This window comes from Apostichopus japonicus, chromosome 13 (assembly GCF_037975245.1).
Source record: "Apostichopus japonicus isolate 1M-3 chromosome 13, ASM3797524v1, whole genome shotgun sequence".
Classification (NCBI taxonomy): Eukaryota; Metazoa; Echinodermata; class Holothuroidea; order Aspidochirotida; family Stichopodidae; genus Apostichopus; species Apostichopus japonicus.
The window spans coordinates 7527266-7545301 of NC_092573.1; the positions used below are offsets into that span (position 1 = coordinate 7527266).

Here is an 18036-nt window from a genome sequence, read left to right on the forward strand (position 1 = left end):
AACACTTACAACATGTTTGTGCGGAACAACCTAAACTTCAACAATGTTTCTTAAGTTGCAAAATAGCACAAATGTGCACCTAGGAACCATCTATTTGCTAAAAGCGATGGGGGGGGGGACCAACTGAGTCCCTTAAGACCCCTCCCTTGGACTATATAACATAACACCCTCGATCCCCGTACAAAAATGTGGTTTTCCCCCCCTCCCTCTGTGTAGTAATATAACCCTACACAACGGGGCCGAAAAAAGTCACTACGACAACACCAGCGGTGCCAAACTGACATGGATCGACTGACATTATTTATTATGTGAGCTCCTCACTGTGACTTTGAGTATGGAAATCAGTTTAAAGGGATTAACAAGATTTGATGTCGGATGCCAATCATTTTTCTAAGTCGCCTTCAAGCGATACTGAACATCCCAAAGAGCTGAACAGAACAACACACACCCGCCCCACCCCCCCCCCCTTCAAAAAGGGGCAGAAAGATATAAATAATAAACTTGAAAACAGAAACTGTGTACCAAAAACAATGACAAATTAAGATGAGAAGCAATAGAAGAAAAAAAGACATCATCATAAGACATAGCTTAATTATAATGATCACGTAGCAACTAACTGTTAATAGTGACATTATAGGGCGACAAATGTACGTGTTACAGTATATATTTCACGTTGCGCAATAATTTCCATCTATTATGTGGCAAATATAATAATTGCGCTTTCTTGTCTGTTTGCTCGTCGCCGTGTTCACACATTATCAAGAATCCGGTAATAAGTGCTTTCCTGTATAGTACTCTTCAAGATAAGCCGCACTTATCAGCATGAAAAAGTAATTTAAACTACTACTTAAGTATCGTTTAGACTATTTTATTCCCAATAAATTCGGAAGATAAATTTGCTTTATCTATACTAATATTAGTATAGATAGGGCAGCCAGCTACTAGATACATCAATGCTTTTCGTCCGCTGTTCCAATACCAATGGTAATGAATTTAAAGATTAAACTTATCAATGTTCAAACTTCAAGGAAGTGTTTACAAAAGATGTGTGCTAGAATGAACATGAGTTAGGGGTTAGTCAACAGATAAGAAGGGCACATGTATGGCTTTTATATATGGGCTATTAAATCATATATGTTATCTTGCGATATTTGATCTGTTACAGGTATTCCCAGTGTCTATATATAAACATAGTCCTCTTTAGCTGGATGTATGAAGAACGACAAACATTAAGAATAATCTTGGTAACTCATATGACAATGGTTTTCTGGTTAAAACAATATCCAGAACAAGTCTGAATCTCTGAGCAATTTTATCACATAATCAAGCAAGTTTTTAGCAGCTGAGGTATAGCTCTCGTGCTATTTTACCGAAATTCTGACACTTTCTGCCACCGTGTTTGAATGACCGGTATTTCTCCATTTATAATTCAATTTGGCTGAAATTTCGAAAGAGGTTTGTGTGAGTTTTCATACATGCGATCAAATTGTATAAATTAAAAGGTCATTTTCTGAAAACGTTAAAAAAATGCTACTCCTCCTAGAGCTTTTGTCCAAATTTGCCGAAATATTGTGAATATATAACGTTTCAATTGTGGTGAACCAAAGTTGTACAGGGAAAAAAATGTCGTTCGTCATGTAAGGCCAAAAACAGTGCCTTCTGTAAAAATATATCCGTTATGATGTAGTCTTGGATAGCTAATAAGATGACCACCCCGTGTCAAATTTAATGGAACAAAATTTGGACAGAACCTCTCGATACTTGACTGGTCCATAATTACACTTCGGACATCACTATTTTAACAGTAAGGGTTGAGTGATGTAGTTTCAACGGACTTTCCCACTCCCGTGACAAACTTAATGGAACCGTCCCACAAAACTTTAACAGAACTTGTCCATACTTGAAAGTATCAAGCATGATGTGATTGGTCCATGATTACACTTCGGACACCACCATTTAACAATAAGGGTTGATTGTTGTAGTTTCTACAGACTTTCCAACTAATCTATAAATAGCTCATGAACTCCTTTCTAACCTTCTAACCTTTTCCTTTTTCAACTCTATAAGAAGGAGCACAAGGCAAGGAAGGGAACAGTGAGATGGGAGGAAAGGAAATGGCACCGTTATCTCACGTATCTTATATTTTCGCGCAAATTTCTCAAATAAAAGCTGAGATTATGCAGCATTGCTGCTCGCGTTTATTCATCCTGTTGGAATGTTCGATAATCCTGACCAGTCATGCGTATGTATAATGTATACGTATATACACCCCACGTGCGCTTGCGCAAGCCGAGATTTGGCTGATTAGGCTCACCACGGAGTACCAATGTACTTTTTTGACAGACAGGACTGTTTTAGCACATGACATGCAAAGACATTTTGAACTTCCCACAAGTCTCCACATTTATAGATAAAAGAAAATATTAAAAAATATGGACTGAGTAACGTGAAATAACAATAAAATGTATATAGGAATTCAGGTGAAGGAGGGAACTTGAAAGGCGTCACAACTGAGATTTGACGATGGGCCGTGTGATATCATGTATAGGCCTATACTTGCCCGATACAAATCTTGTTTGTATTAGCTCAGGCGTCTTGGACTATGAACTATTGTGCAATCAAGGGGTTCCTTTTTACTCTTATATGATCGTCGAAATTTCGAATTATATGTCGATATTAAGAAAATGAAATTGTAAGGTAAAGTGTCGAAATTTAGCTTTAAAAAATCATTTTAATTTATTACGTTGGAATTTAGAGATAAAACATCACAACTTAAATGATGAAACTTCAAAGTTGTGAACTAACAATGTCGAAATTTTAGGATATAACCTATTGGCAAACGTTTGAATTAACTTGTTGAGATATCAAGACCAAATGTAGAGATAAAGAGTATAAATTTTGAGATGCCCCGGGAATTTCGAAATAAAAGGTGCAAATTGTTTACGGCTAAAACGTCAACATTTCGAGTGAAAATATGAAATTATTAAACATCACCTTTTTTTGCAATGAATCGTCGGAATGTTGGGTTCAAAATTCCAAGTTTTGAAGAAAAAAAAAACGTCAAACTTATATCGAGTTTTAACATCGTCGATTTTGTTTTCATATAAACGCTAAATTGTGAGGCGAAACTTTAAAATATCGAGATAAGATAAGTACGAGATGAAAACTCGAATTTCGAGATTGCCACCGTAACATCTACAATAGTAAAATTCTTAATTGGACACGATCGACCAAGAAACCAGTGTGGTTGAATGTGAAAAAGTCTGTCTAGGAATTGGCAAATATAAAACGCTGAATATGTATATGACGGTACATATACCTGTTGGGAAAACCGAAGTTTTACTGCAGATATTGAACAATAATTGTGATGGCCAATTACAGTTTATTCGATGCGAGTTAGAATTATTGACTCAGTCAAAAATTATCTCAGATCCGAGAGATTGAATAGGCACGTTAAAATTTACCGATCTTTGAATTCGGAAAAGAAAACGAAGTTTAAATGCAGTTACAAAATTGATTAGTTTATGAAATATCATCAGTGGTCAAAAATATAGTTTAGTTATTCCTCGCCGAGAGTTAGAATCAGTCCTGGGTTAACCATTAAGCAAAATAAGCACGTGCTTAGGGGAAGGGGCGTGGGACACCACATATTTCAATTTCAATTTCAATTTCAATTCAATTTCAATTTTCAATTTCAATTTTCAATTTCAATTTCAATTTCAATTTCAATTTCAATTTCAATTTCTTTATTCCAGTATAAATGATAACATTTATAAATAGGACACATAAAAAAAAGTGATACATAAAAGACGTAAACATGTACAAAAATGAAAGCATGAAACAAAAACAAGAAATAAGATAGAGGAATAGAAGTTTTAAAGAGTAAGGATTAAAAGTATTATAACAGAGATTCTAAGAACCCATTTTGAATATAAATGGCTGCTCTGTAGATAAATGAGTTCTTAAAAAGCATAATTCTAAAAGATGGCAAGATAGTAGGATTACGTAGATTGTACTTGCTGGTTCTATTGCACAGAGAGATCAACTCGGAGTGAAGTGGGTGATCTTTAGAACTATGTATATTCTTAGCTAGTCTTATGAATTCATTTTTAGCAGCAGTGTTTACTTTACCAACAAGGCTTTCATAGTCGAGATTAAATATTTTGGAGCAGTATTTCAAGAAACTTCTAATTCTTTTCTTGTCCTTTTCAAGTAGAAAGTGATACCAGACAGGAACTGCATACACAATCACTGGCAGAATTGATGAGCTGAAAACCTTATCTCTTACATTAGAATGAAAATAAGGAGTAATGTATGCCAACGTTGATACAATATAATACACCTTAGACATCGATTTAGATATATGTTTAGTAAAGGTTAACTTGGCGTCAATATCAACTCCTAAGTACATAGTATGAGACACCCGCTCAACAATGGAGCCTTGAACATAAGTTTTCTGATCCCTGGTCTGAATGAGACCTTGATGTTTAATGTTAATGTTTTCAAAAATTATTTCTTTAGATTTCTTTGGATTAAGAGGTTCTTCTGCTTACACAAATTGACCATATTATCAATACAGTATTTATAGTCATTTTGGTTTTCAAGGTGTGTCCGCTTTGAAATGTTACAGGATATGGCTGTATCATCAGCGTACTTAATTACATCACACCCCATTGAAGAACGTATATCATCTGTGTATATTGTAAAAAGTAACGCAGATAGAGGACCTCCCTGAGGGACTCCCACTGTAATATTTGATTCCTCTGAATAATCTTTCTGTAGCTTGACTTGTCGAGACCATCCTTGTAAAAAATTAGCCAACCAATGTATAAGCCAAGGCTCATTGATAAAACTACACAAACTTTGGATTAACCGATTTGGTAGAACCGTATTAAAAGCACTTGCTCTTAGGGTACCAAGGGAAGGGGGGGGCACCACAGATTTCCTCTTGCTCTTAGGGTACCAAGGGAAGGGGGCACCACAGATTTTCCCTAGCTATTATGCCCTTAACTCTTTCACTGACACGCTCAGCTTTAGTCGAATCCGAGACAGAACACCAAGACAATTACGACAAACTTCTAGGTGTAATTCAACTATGTTGCTACTATAAATTCAGATCAGTATGTAATCATCAAAGTGAGAATTTTTAATAACAAAGTGAAAATTGTTAACTCAGAGTGAATAAGAAAAGCACACAGTAAAAATATTCTTTTTAATTATCATTAATCAAAGAAGTGATTTCCCTCATTTCTAAATAAAAGGCCTTTGTCATTGCTTGATTTTGATCCATGCCCAACCTATTAAATAAATAAATAAAATAAAAAAGTTTTTAGTTAATGAAGTAATTGTGGGGTCTGGGCCCTGGTCTGGGATCTGACCTGGAAGAAAACTGCAGAAGGTTTATAAATTTTCATTTCACTCTTAGCACTTATTGAGTCTTAATGTCTTGTCAATGGAAGCCTGGCCGAGGGGGCATCGTTGTAGGGCTGTGCTTATAGGGCTTCAGTTGCCCTTAATCCGGCCCTGCTGGTTAGAACTATTGTCCCTGTCAACAATGACGATTTGAGTTTGCTCAAATGATTAAGTTATAGGCCTAATATTTCAAGTATGATTTTTTTGATTTTTTGTTGTTGTTATTGTATCATCATTGTATATGTGACCCGACATTACAAATCAAGGCTTCCCGACAAAACGGAAGATTATTTATCTCTACCCGACACTGAGCGGCCTGGATGGAACCGAAAACCATTTTCCCTGTGCAAAACTTTTCTGACAAATCTCAGCATTTTCCCATCGAGATATGGCCCGACGGCAAAAACAATCAATATAACAATGACGATTGCCCAGTGAAGAGGAGCAATTCAAGAGGGGTCGTGATGACTTATTTTATTCTATTTTCAGGACATTTAAAATGATATACCGACAATTGTATTTTTTTTTTTATCTTTATATAAATTTGACCGAAAACATTCCGTTCTGAACGAGTTTCCAAAATACCTGAACAACGTTTACCGTCGGTAGTCTATCACAATATTCACTATGCTGGCTATAGGCAACATACGTTGATCGAACATTGAAGAGGAAGTGCTGAGCATTTTTGTGAATTTCAAATATTATTTGTGACCTCACGTACGTAACATCGAAAACGTCCTAAACGCCTCATTTCAGAAATGCTCTTGTAAACCATATGCAGGCAGCTAAAAATGAACGAATGGTAATATTTTATGGGCTGACAGATAAGGAACAGAAAGTTCCCGACTTACGTTCATGTCTCTCGAAAGCTACTTGGCATTTTGGCCAAAATTAACTTATACGACTATTCTTGATCATATATGTCAAGAAAAAAATAATGTTAAAATAATACGGAATACTCTTGATCAAGATGATCAATGTGAAAATTGTGCTCACCAATTAAGCAAAGCAGCTTGAATACCAGAGCTCAATCTAGGATAACGATCGAGCACACTTCTGCGCGTCCATAGAGTTAGAAGAGAACTCCATGGTGTGCATCTACGGCAATTCTTTGAATATCCGAATAAGCTAAAATGGTCAGGTAGTTCAAGTTTCCAATGAAAACAAAAACATACATGGTTACCCGGTTCTGCGAGAACACGAAACAATCATCTTTCTTTGAAAAAAAGAAGAAGAATATATCGGAAATGATGGCAGTGCCAGAATCGGACTATATGCAGGCATTTCTGAGCATAAGTGTTGGAGTCGTACCGTATTTAGGTAGCCAAATACATGCATCAATCAATGTAGTCAAGGCCAATGGCAATGCCAAAACTTAGACCTACGGTAGGCTAGGCTAACTTTAGGCCGAAACAAGTTAGGCCTAGCGTTAGACCTAATTAAACAGCCTAGTTAGGCCTAACCTAGGCCCTAAGTTTAGGCTCGGTCCTAAGCTTATGTTAATACCTACAATTTTGTGAGTTATGCCTTCTAATAATTTAGGAGAATTTATAGACTACAGAGCAACATCTGGATGCAGGATGCCCAGTTAACTTGATTAAGTGTAAAGACGGGGTTGGGGTGCCTGTCAAGTGTCAGATCTTATCGTAACTTTAACAAAGTCCAAGGCTAATATCACAAATGCCCCCTCTTGCCCCCCCCCCCCCCCCGTAATCCTGCCCATGGTTAATAGGTTAATTGGCATAGGTTAGAAGTTTCAGTCGCTTTTTCAAACTTTTTAATGATTTGAATTGTAGTATGATATATATTACTGTGTAAATAGTATGAAAACTGATATAAAACGCTTCAGGTGTCTCCCTGTGTGTATGCATTTAAATCATGGTTGGTACTGTACGTATTATGATGTATGTTACTGTGTAAATGGTATCAAAATAGAAATTAATGTATCAGTTGTCTCTGTGTGTGTTTAAAGTGAAATTGTGGCTTATTATGACAGTATGGATGTACGTATTTTAGCTCCTCCTGCAAGCAGGAACTCGCCAGGAAGTCTACCAGGAAGCCTCATTGGCTTATCAAAGCCGTAAGTGTACCTAAGTCAGTCTCTTACATTCATATTTAACGTCTATGATTATGAATTGTCAATTGTCAAAAACTGTGTAACTGGAGAACATACATTAACCTTGGAGTGACTCGAAGCGGGGACCTTATGATTGTAAGGCACTGGCGTTAACCACTGAGCTAACACTCCTTATGATGAGCTAACACTGAGCTAACACTTTAGTATGATGATACCTATTACAGTATTATGACAGTATTGTGAAATGTATTAGGTAGAAAAGTAAATACTATTACTCCATGTCCGACACAAAAAAAACAAGAAGAAGAAAATAATATTACTATTAGGCTATTATTTTACCACCTGACTGTCTACACAACACGCACCACCATTTTTATGCATCGTTCAGTACAATGACTATCAGATTCTACACACATACAATAAAACTTTTAGAAACACACCTGTAATGATCTTATGTGATCATTCATATGTACAGCATATGATATTGGTAGGAAAGGACGTTGTTTAAGTTATGCTGCATATTTTGAGATATCCAAGACAAGAGTGAGAGAGAGGAAGATAGAAGTGCCAGTGATTGTCTGTGGTCTATACCAATGTATTACATCCTCTTGTTTGGGAAAAGTTAAGACAGTTACAAGAGGTTTAGAAGTTATAAAACTGGGAAATGATTCGTAATGTTCATATAATATATACTATATATAATATATACTATATATATAAATATAATACGTACCACCGCCGAATCTGATGGTAAGTAGGCATGTTTTAAGAGGCCCCTAAAGAAACACCGTCTTAGCTAAGCATAATATTGGCACATTGAGGCAAGCATTTGTTGTTTCTTGAACTTTCATACATGTCTCCCCATTTCGCACGAGTTTCTTTTTCATGTATTTTGCACTCAACAGAAAAGCTTCCCGGTGTCAGTAATGTCATAGTCGACGAAAGGACACCAGCAGAGCGCCACCAACTTCTCATGTGGGAACAAAAAAACTCCTGCATCTTACCAGATGACATGAAATCATTTTTCATGACAACTAATGGTGTAAAGCTGTCTTGGTGTTTCAAATTTGATGGTTTGTCAATTGCATGTATTTCTGTGAAGTTATTGTTGAAGTTTTATTTTACAAATATTGGTGTACACAAAACAAGACAGGATCATGATTTAATTAAAGGGTGTGAAGACTTGCGCAAAAAGAAACGTCTAATGCTGGTAATCTGACCTAGTTACGAATGAGGTGTAACAGTCTTAGACACCACCATCGATCCCAGAAAATACACACACAGCTTGCTACCGTCGGTAATTAGACACTATTGTACAGTCAGTACATACAGCTGCAGTCAATACCCACAGCACAGTGTACAAACGATAGAGCGATGGACATCTCAAGTCCAGCTAAAGATAACAAGGTATCACGTTTCATTACTGTCTGCATTTTGTAGCGACAAGAGAAAACCTTCATTTGCAAGCAATGGAAAGTTAACTTTTTAAAGATGGCGGCACGCTGTTTGGGCGAGTCTTCAATGCCATTAATAAAATAGTAATAAGAGAAGTGCAAGATTCTCTCTAATCAGTTACATCCATATGTGATAGACAAGTTTGAATGGAGGGTCAGTATTTAATGGGGTAAAATAGTTTAAGTTTAGAAGAGAAGCTTTAAACGTTGATTACTATTGTAAATATTACCGATGATTTGACTGAAGATACATATTATAACCATGGAGTAGTAGTCAATGTTTTAAATATCAAAACTACATTAAGTTCTATTATCACCTGAAACTCAAATGTAAAACAGTGAAAGATGTACACAGGAGCTTAAATTACACTGAGATAAGTCTCTGGACTGGAGAACAGGATCAAAAAGAACAGAATGTGTCAGGCTTTCAATTTTTACTTCTCCACAGATGACATTCTACCAATCGGCTTAATGGAAGTCAACAGCATCGATAAATTGACCAAGGTGTGTGAAAGTAAGCAAGCTGCCAGTGATCCAACCATTGCTGACTTGCAGTGTGATAGAGCCAAAGATCAAACTCCGTTGGCAAAGAGTGGTATGAAATTTCTTTATTAAAACTGTTTTATGTAATCAGTGCTATGGCAATGGTCAAGAAAATACAAAGAGTTCTGTTGGAATTTTATTCCTCAACATACACTGGTCAGTATAGAAAACTGAAATAGCACACAAAAACTTATCGACATGATTATAAAAACCAGAAATATTATCTTGTGAAATTATGTTTCATCTATTTGAGCTTTTATCTGTCTTCAACAAGAATTGTTTTGATCATCTAACTATATTAGATAGATAGATTTATTGCCCTCTTTCATATTTTCTGATCATGATGGAATACAGTCACTCTAAGTGAATAATTTACAGGGGAAATTGATATCAAAGATTCTCTCACTATTTTTGTCATCGTTTTTCATCCAGTGAATGGATTTCCACATTTTGATGGAAGAAGTCGTATATTTGAACTCGACGCTTGCAGGGAATATGGCAAAGTCTGCTTGGTTTATCATAATACAGAAACAGGTTAGTTCAATACCTATCAACTGACGGGAGCGTGGTGGCCAATTGGCTAAGGCGTCGGACTCGTGATCGAAGGATTGCTGGTTCGATTCCTGCCTAGTTCATACGTTGTGTCCTTGGGCAAGATGCTTTATCTCACTTGCCTCTCTCCACCCAGGGGTTAAATGGGTACCTGTGAGGTAACTTGTCATTGGGCGCAGTATATAACTGCTGCCGTCTGGAGGGATTGTCTCTGGGACAGGTTATCATTGAGCAAGGGTAATATAACTTGTAAGCGCTGTGATATGGTTTACCATGAATAGCGTAGCTAAATGCCTAATATTATTATTATTATTATTTATGTCAGCTGTTGTTACTGAATAATCAAAGACTGCAGAGATTACTCTATTGTATATTAAGGATTTTCTTATTCAATACAAAATTAATTGATAAGACAGATAGGAATGTCATTTTTATCATAATGATGTAATGAAATGTTGTGTTGTGAACTCATTTTTTTATGTAATCTGTTGTCTCAATGCCTCCAGGATCCCCTGCACAAGGTGCAGAGGTCTGGTTCCTAGACCGTTCTTTCAGGTGGCATTTTCTTACCGACTCATTCTCTGAATACTTTCAAATGATGCTTGTTCATCTTGGCCTACCTGAATGGCAGTACATCTTCACTGACATAGGACTAAGCCCCCAAGTACAAGTAAGTTAGTGTTGTATCTATTAATATTTTCTCAAGGGTGAGGGGGGAGGGTAGGGGGGCAAGCATAGTGTACCTTAGTGCCAGTTGCCTCAGAGGGTATTCATCTGACACCAAGCAGGTACAGTCCCAAGTCTGGTTATATTAGGGCCAGACTAACTACTAAGATTACCACTAAGTACTTCAAATGTTACGTTTAACATGAACATTATTATTGTTATATTAGCAAAGATCTCATTTTGAATACTTATTAATAACTTACATTTATTGCAATCTCTCTTTTATGAAGAAAACTCAGTCCACCATATTTCATCAGTGATTGAATCATAGTAACACCATAGTATGAGATGTATTCCTTCCTCTCTCTGCTGTTTTAGTATTGTAATGTGTTTAGAGATCTCAGTGTGGATTATTGTGTGTTTGTGTATGTATCATCTGTGTGATACCTGGCTGGTGCACTAATAACAGCATCTACCTATTTGTTATATGTTTTGGTGTATCATGTATTGGTATTTAGTATTTCCTGATTTCATGAACATATTACCTGTCCTTCCATGCATCAGACCTGGTTCCACATGTTTGCACCAATGCGACTGGTCATTGACGCAGAGGACAAGGCCAAATCGGTCTTTCAACGAGAGGGCGACACAGCTGCCATTTCTGAAGTCACACTAGACAACAACAGAGTTTTCAAAGCTAAAGCTGAAAAGAGGTTTGTAAATCGATTCTTTATATTTAAGGAAGCTATGGAGATGGTTTTACTTACATAAAATGAGTTTGACAGCTATTCTAGGTAAATATGGAACTGGATGGTTTAATGATCTTGAAGTGTGTGACCTTTAGGAGTAAGTTGGTCATGAGGCAATCGATGTACAATACTACTTTGCATTAATGACCGCTAGGGGGGTGGAGACACCCACACCAACTTTTAGAGCCTTTTCTATTACCTCCGTTCCCACACAGACAATTAAAATAGTGTCAGGCTATCAAAGAATCAATTTTTCATTTTTGGTTTCATACTTCTCATAACTGTCAATTTTATTACAAGTTTGTTTTCTCCAATTTCTAAGGGCCACATTTGAACATGGAAAGTCGAAAACTTCTAGAAAACAATAACAAAGTCAAAATTGGGAGATAAGTTGTCAAAATTTTGAGAACCCTTTCCAAAGAAAAAATAGAATTTCCAAGATATAACAGCTAGGAGACAAATTGGTGTCATTTTCCATTGTCCTATTGGGCCACCAGTGAGACAAGGTTCCAAAACCCCACTGGCTTTCTTCCCCCACCCCCCCCCCCCAAATGTCAGAATAGAAGCTTCCTTTGTCACATGATTACAATGTCCCGCTCTCCCTAATCTGGACTATGTTGATCAGGACTCTGCCAATTACCAGTCATCAGATTAACATAGCTGGCACACTGGCCTGCTATTTCTTTGACATGTGTATGCGTTTCTGTGTCTGTGACACTTGCCTGGGTCCGTGATTACTCAACAACGGAGTGATGGGTATTCGAGATACTTGATATGTAGATGTATTATAGCCAAACAGTGTGCCCTATTGTTTGTGGCGCAGACATTATGAATCTTAATTAGGTTATGGGGCCAATAACTCCACAACCTTAAGTAGGATTGTAATCAAACTTGGTATACAGTTGTTGGTCAATAGCTGGTACATGTAGGCCTAATATTTTTGAGCCCATGTGGTTCCCAAACAATTCCAGGCCCATGTTTGGGCTGGGTGGGCCCAAATTTGTGGAGCCCAATATTTTTGGGACCTTTTGGGCCAACAGTTTCTTTACTTTGCAATACCTCTGACTTGAAGTACAGTTGTTGGTTAATAGCTGGTATAGGTAGGCCTAAATACTTTGGGACGGTCTGGGCCCAAAAAAATACCGGGCCCATGTTTGTGCGGAGTTGGCCCAAATTTTATTAGCTCAACCCACTAATCTCTTTTTTGAAAAGCCTACTTTTACAATTGCTGGCTGATTTTTGTGAAGTTTGAAGTGAAGGATGCCACATTGGTATGGCAATACAGCTTGTTCATGAATAGATGATTGGATCAAAGAAAGTGATAATTATTTTGCAATTTTCATCATTTTCAGTGTCTTAGCATTCTTCATAGAGATCTCACTCCTTCGATAATGTGGATGTATATCCCACTGGGCCAGCACACTTCTTCACTCTTGGATGTGTTGGCATTTGAACACATACAGAAGTAACATAATGCACAGAATGCAAAATTAGTGAATATTTGTCTCAATTTTATTCTAGGGCAAAGAGTGGCAACCAGAAGAAAAAGGCAAACCAAAATAAGTAAGTAACAGAGCTTGCCTCTTTGTGTTTACAACACAAAATACTTTATGTGCTTGAGGTTATAATCACAAGACAATGCATTAGTTCCTTAGAATATCCAATAAAGAATATATCATTAATATTGAACTGTTGAGCAGTTGCAAAGTGCATTCATCAGAATTATGCTGACTGTTTGCTACAATTCATATACGTTACAGTTAGCATATTAAGTATCAAGATATGAAATCTGCTGAAGGTGTCTGGCAATAATGTGTGATTTCAACAATTTCAGTGTCTGTATGTGTATTTATTTTGTATGAATTCAGAATGGGGACTAGTGTGATGTCAGTCTTCTTTGTAAACATAATATCTCAAAAAGCCTGGAAGCTTGAATGGATCTTGGACTATGCCCTTTATTCAGTTCAAGAAGTCGATTGTTTATTGGTAGAAGTCATTTGATGTTGGCAGAGGCGAAAATGAGAAAACTTTGTAAACACGATATCTCAAGAAATGGAATCTTGGATGAATCTCATACTTAGTTAGTGGTTACTCCATATTCAGTATATAAACCCTATTGCTTTCACTTGAGATCATTAGAGGTTGGAATCTGAAAACCATGTAAAAAAGGATATTACAAACAAGGAATATTGGATGTATTTCATTATTATGGTATGGAGGCTCCACATTAAGTAGATGAACTATGTTGTTTTATTAGACCTCATTGAAACCTTGTTAACATGATAATTCAAGTAGGGAATTGTGATGAATTTGGATCCCTCATAATGAGTACCAAAGTCTTATTGTGTTAAGATTAATTGACCTTATGCCACAGGAATAGTGTCTATAGATGTAGATCTCTCTGTCAACATCAGTTTAAGGTTGTTTTCAGTTTGTGAAGGGCAATATAAACAGTAAGTCAAAATGAGTCAGAGGTAATGTTGAGGATATTATGTCAAAATATAAAGTTTATTGTATTGTTCCACAATGTTCCACCAGTCTTTGAGCCCCCATGTAATAAATATCAATATTTAAGTGTTTGATAATCATGTATTTCCTCAATAAATGAAGGTCTGAGTGGGTTTGTTGCTCTATTGTCTGCAACAGTTGTGGAAAAAGTTTTTGGTTAAGATGCCAAATGCCAGTAACCTTTGCAATTGTGCTGGTGTGCGTGTGATTTGTGTAGATGTGTGTGTGTGTGTGTATGTATGTGGTATGTACATGTTCTTTTCAACAGCAACTAGGTCTGTATTTTGTTGGATCATCTGGGCCTAAAATATTCTGGGTGCATTTTTGTACCGGGTGGACCCCAAATTTTATTTCTACCTCATATGCATTTGGGGATGCATTCTTTGGGCCCAAATTTGTGGGGTCCAATATTATTGGGACGATTTTGGCCCACATTCTTGGGGCTCAATAATTGGGGGGCAAATATATTTTTGAGCCAGTTTCTATGCGCCAAATATTTTTGGGACCATTTAGTAGCAAAATTTATATTTTGGCCCAATTTTTTCGGAGGGGCCAAATTATTAAAATTGCAATATCTCCACAACCAAAATCGGATTGTATCCAAACTTGGATTACAATTGGTGGTGGAAAATAAAGGTGTTGTTTAATGTCAGTCATTCCAATAACTAAAGTATATGCTAACACAAGTGCCCAATGGCACTATCAAAAAGATTTGGGGCCAAAAGAGTCCAAACAGAGAACTGGTTCCCAAAATGGGCCCTGTTTCCAAAATGGGCCCGGTTCCCAAACAGGCCTAAAATAGTTAGACTCACATGCTTCATCTATTAAGCAAGGAACCATAGTGCCCATTGGGCTCTATTTTATACTATATAAAAATTCTTGGTACCTTCCTTCATATGTTGCCGCATCAGTCAATCATCTTCATATTGCTTTGCACAACTTCTTGAATATTGACATGTATGGCTTACCACACTATATGTTCAAGCATCGGAACCACTGAACGTTTTTGTTTTCTGGTATTCCCTCTTGTTGGCCAAGGTGACAAGTAATCACTGTGTTTCATAATATTACCTATCAATTTCTGAGTGCATGTGTAAAAATCTGTTGGAGTTTATTCTTAAAGTTCTTCTTTATATTTCCTCTGAAAGTCACGATATTCAGTGAACATTCTGTGGAACGAGGCCTTGTATTAAAACGTGATATCTCCAGAAGGTATCCTTCAGATGTCATATTCTAAAACATCATCATCAGAAGGAGGAGGTTGCATGGGTACAGAAGTCATAAGGGATTCAAGTTATTAGAATGTTCTGAAGTAATTTTGTGGTTTAACCCCTTCAAACGAAAGTCTCTCTCCTGGTTATGATCAGGTCCGGCTTGCTCTTTAATTTGAATAGCAAATGACAAAAATTATTAAATATCAGACATCTTTGTGTGCTCCAAATGTTACCATTATGACAGATTAATTATGTACAGACAAACCTGAACGTAAGGTGGAACTAAACCCCATTGGATAGCACCCGCCCACTTTCACCTAGGCACCTTACACACTGTATCACAGGCATGAGCTTTTCCCGCGAATTCGCGTAATATCCGTGATTTCTTTTCTACCTCGGGGACAAAAACTATTATCCTAACACACTGTAGCATAAGCAAACTAGAGCCTATACCGCAATTTTTGCCAAATTCCGTGATTTTTTTTTTTACCCCAGGCTCATCCCTGGTATCATGTATGATGTGGTAGTTACATCACTTTCTGAAGGTGATGGTGTCCTTTCTATTTTGCAGATCTTCTGCTTCTCGAACTGGGCCACCATCAAGCTCTTCGCGAGGTAGATGATTGTACCCTTCGTGAACTGCACATGCTCTGGACTTGTGCCGACTTCATATACAGGAACTGGAAAGTACTTGTTTTGCAGGGGTACACCCCTCAGTCCGACAAGTTTTCAGTCCGACAAGTTTTCAGTCCGAAAATAAAATACACGTTTTCAGTCCGAAAATGAAATACACGTTTTCAGTCCGAAAATGAAATACACGTTTTCAGTCCGAAAATGAGATACACGTTTTCAGTTGGAGAATGAAAGCATGCAGTTTTAATGCCATAATACCACCAATAAACGGTGACAGCCCGAACTGATAGTAAAGAAATCGATTGAAACTTTCGTATTATGTCTCACATCGCCGGCCTCAACAAAGACTTGGGACCCCTTAACAACTATAAGTTACAAACATATGTAATCTGTTCTTTGCTCCTTAATCCGCTTCCTGTATAGTCATGGTTTATTTGGTTCTAATTCCATCAATGCAATTTACACTTACCTAGCGTCATACTTTCATTGTGTTACATTTTGTACTTTTCATTCGACTGCCAAGTATTGCTGACGAAGGTCTCAATATATTTTCTAAAACTTTACTCCTTATTTGTCAATTATGAGTCCTATATATATATGTATATATATATGTGTATACATATATGTGTGTATATATATATATATATATATATATATATATATATATTTTGTTGTTGTTGTTGTTGTTGCAATTTTTGCAATTTAATAAAACAACATTCAAATACTTGAATATGTAGTACAAAATGCACAGAAGGTCCACTTTGTTGGGGCAGTTTTAGGTGATTTTGTGGTTTTCCCCTTCATACCAAAGTTAAGTGTACCACTGCCCTTGGAAGTCACCCCCCCCCCCATCCATAAACTGAACCTTCAGACTCACACATAGACTCGCAGACCTGACGTCAAACTAGGTAAATTGTTATTTTTACAATTGGACACATTCTACTAGGAGCAGGGATACTAGGAGCAGGGATATTATTATTATTATTATTATTGGAGGGTGGGGCGTGAACGTTTGAAATTGTGATCATAAAGACCTCTAAATGCAATGATTATTCAGCAAACATTTAACTGATGTAGTTTTGGACACTCCCTCACCCCTTCTCGGCCTCGTGCACCCCCTCACCCCCTTCTCCCCTCTTACACCCCTCACCCCCTTCTCACCCTCTTATATCCCCCTCGCCCTCGAACTCGATAATCTTGTTCATATACGATACTTTTTTTCTACATCTTCTACAATACGTATAAGCAATAATACAACCGTCATCTTGTATGCAATTCAGAAAAGGCTATAAGAAAGCCTTGTCGTTAAACACTGGCAAGCAATAATTGATTCATTTATTAACGTAACGTTAAGTTTGACTTGACAAGACTCTTCGACCGACCGAGGAGCCGAGGATTATGGTTCATTTCGTCTTATATGTTTACAAGAGGAACAATTAAAAATCAGTAACCGCACAAAATGAACTAAACTCGGGCTATGATTTTTTTATGAGGTAGTAATAATCTTGAAGCGAGCGACTTTTTTTTTTAATACTGTAGAATTTTGAAGCCGTGGTTGCTTCTATCAAGATTGATAATTTGTACACAATGATCAGTTTAAAGAAACACATGACAATAAGAAACCCTTTGTTGTTCCTTTTAATTGTCTTTTATGGTGTTTAGAGATTTCAAACTCATGTATGCGGCCTTTGTACTCTCAGTAAGATGTATCTATTGAGACAGAAATGTTCATATATATTGGCCATTCAAGTGATTCAACATGCAGGCAATAAATAAACTCAACATAATACGGTATAAACGGGGAGGTTTTCTGCTGTCTCTTTAGATTATTACAATTTTTTTTATTATCATTATTATCATCACAAGCATTGTAAATATACTTTGATGAAAATATATCTATTCTTAGAATTTTCTTATAAATTTTCCATATTGATATTTTTTATCGTCATACGGCTTTATCACTGCTTTGCATATATGCATATTATTAATAAAAATGAGCAAGGTTCAGTATGGCCTATATACGGTATACAAAGCAAATTTTGAAGGAAAATGTAGAGAGATCTTTTAGAAACAAATCATCTTTTTTGATGATTAATTTTGAAAGTGTCTAAATGGTTTGTATCATATGACTAATTATTTCAGTTTTGAATATAATATTTCCGCGTAGACGTGTGTATTCCAGAAAGAAAAAGAAAGAAGTAGGTATTAAAATATTATTAAAAGTTATC

At 36.6% G+C, this 18036-nt stretch overlaps 1 protein-coding gene across 1 annotated transcript; it reads left to right on the forward strand.

Moving 5' to 3' along the window:
- Positions 1 to 6392: 6392 nt before the first annotated feature.
- On the forward strand, positions 6393 to 16371 carry LOC139978904 (tubulin polyglutamylase complex subunit 2-like). Its single transcript, XM_071989469.1, has 8 exons — positions 6393 to 6732; positions 8395 to 8562; positions 9392 to 9538; positions 9919 to 10020; positions 10545 to 10708; positions 11269 to 11417; positions 12975 to 13016; positions 15747 to 16371. Exons 1-8 carry the CDS (start codon positions 6570 to 6572, stop codon positions 15796 to 15798), a joined length of 987 nt encoding a protein of 328 aa, XP_071845570.1. The 5' UTR covers positions 6393 to 6569; the 3' UTR covers positions 15799 to 16371.
- The last annotated feature ends 1665 nt before the right edge of the window (positions 16372 to 18036 follow it).

Bases quoted from the DNA above. Each gene is read 5' to 3' on its own strand.
- LOC139978904 (XM_071989469.1), top strand. From the start codon at position 6,570: ATGAAAACAAAAACATACATGGTTACCCGGTTCTGCGAGAACACGAAA. The intron at 10,021-10,544 runs GTTAGTTCAATA...CAATGCCTCCAG, and splicing joins TTATCATAATACAGAAACAG to GATCCCCTGCACAAGGTGCA. The intron at 13,017-15,746 runs GTAAGTAACAGA...TCTATTTTGCAG, and splicing joins AAAAAGGCAAACCAAAATAA to ATCTTCTGCTTCTCGAACTG.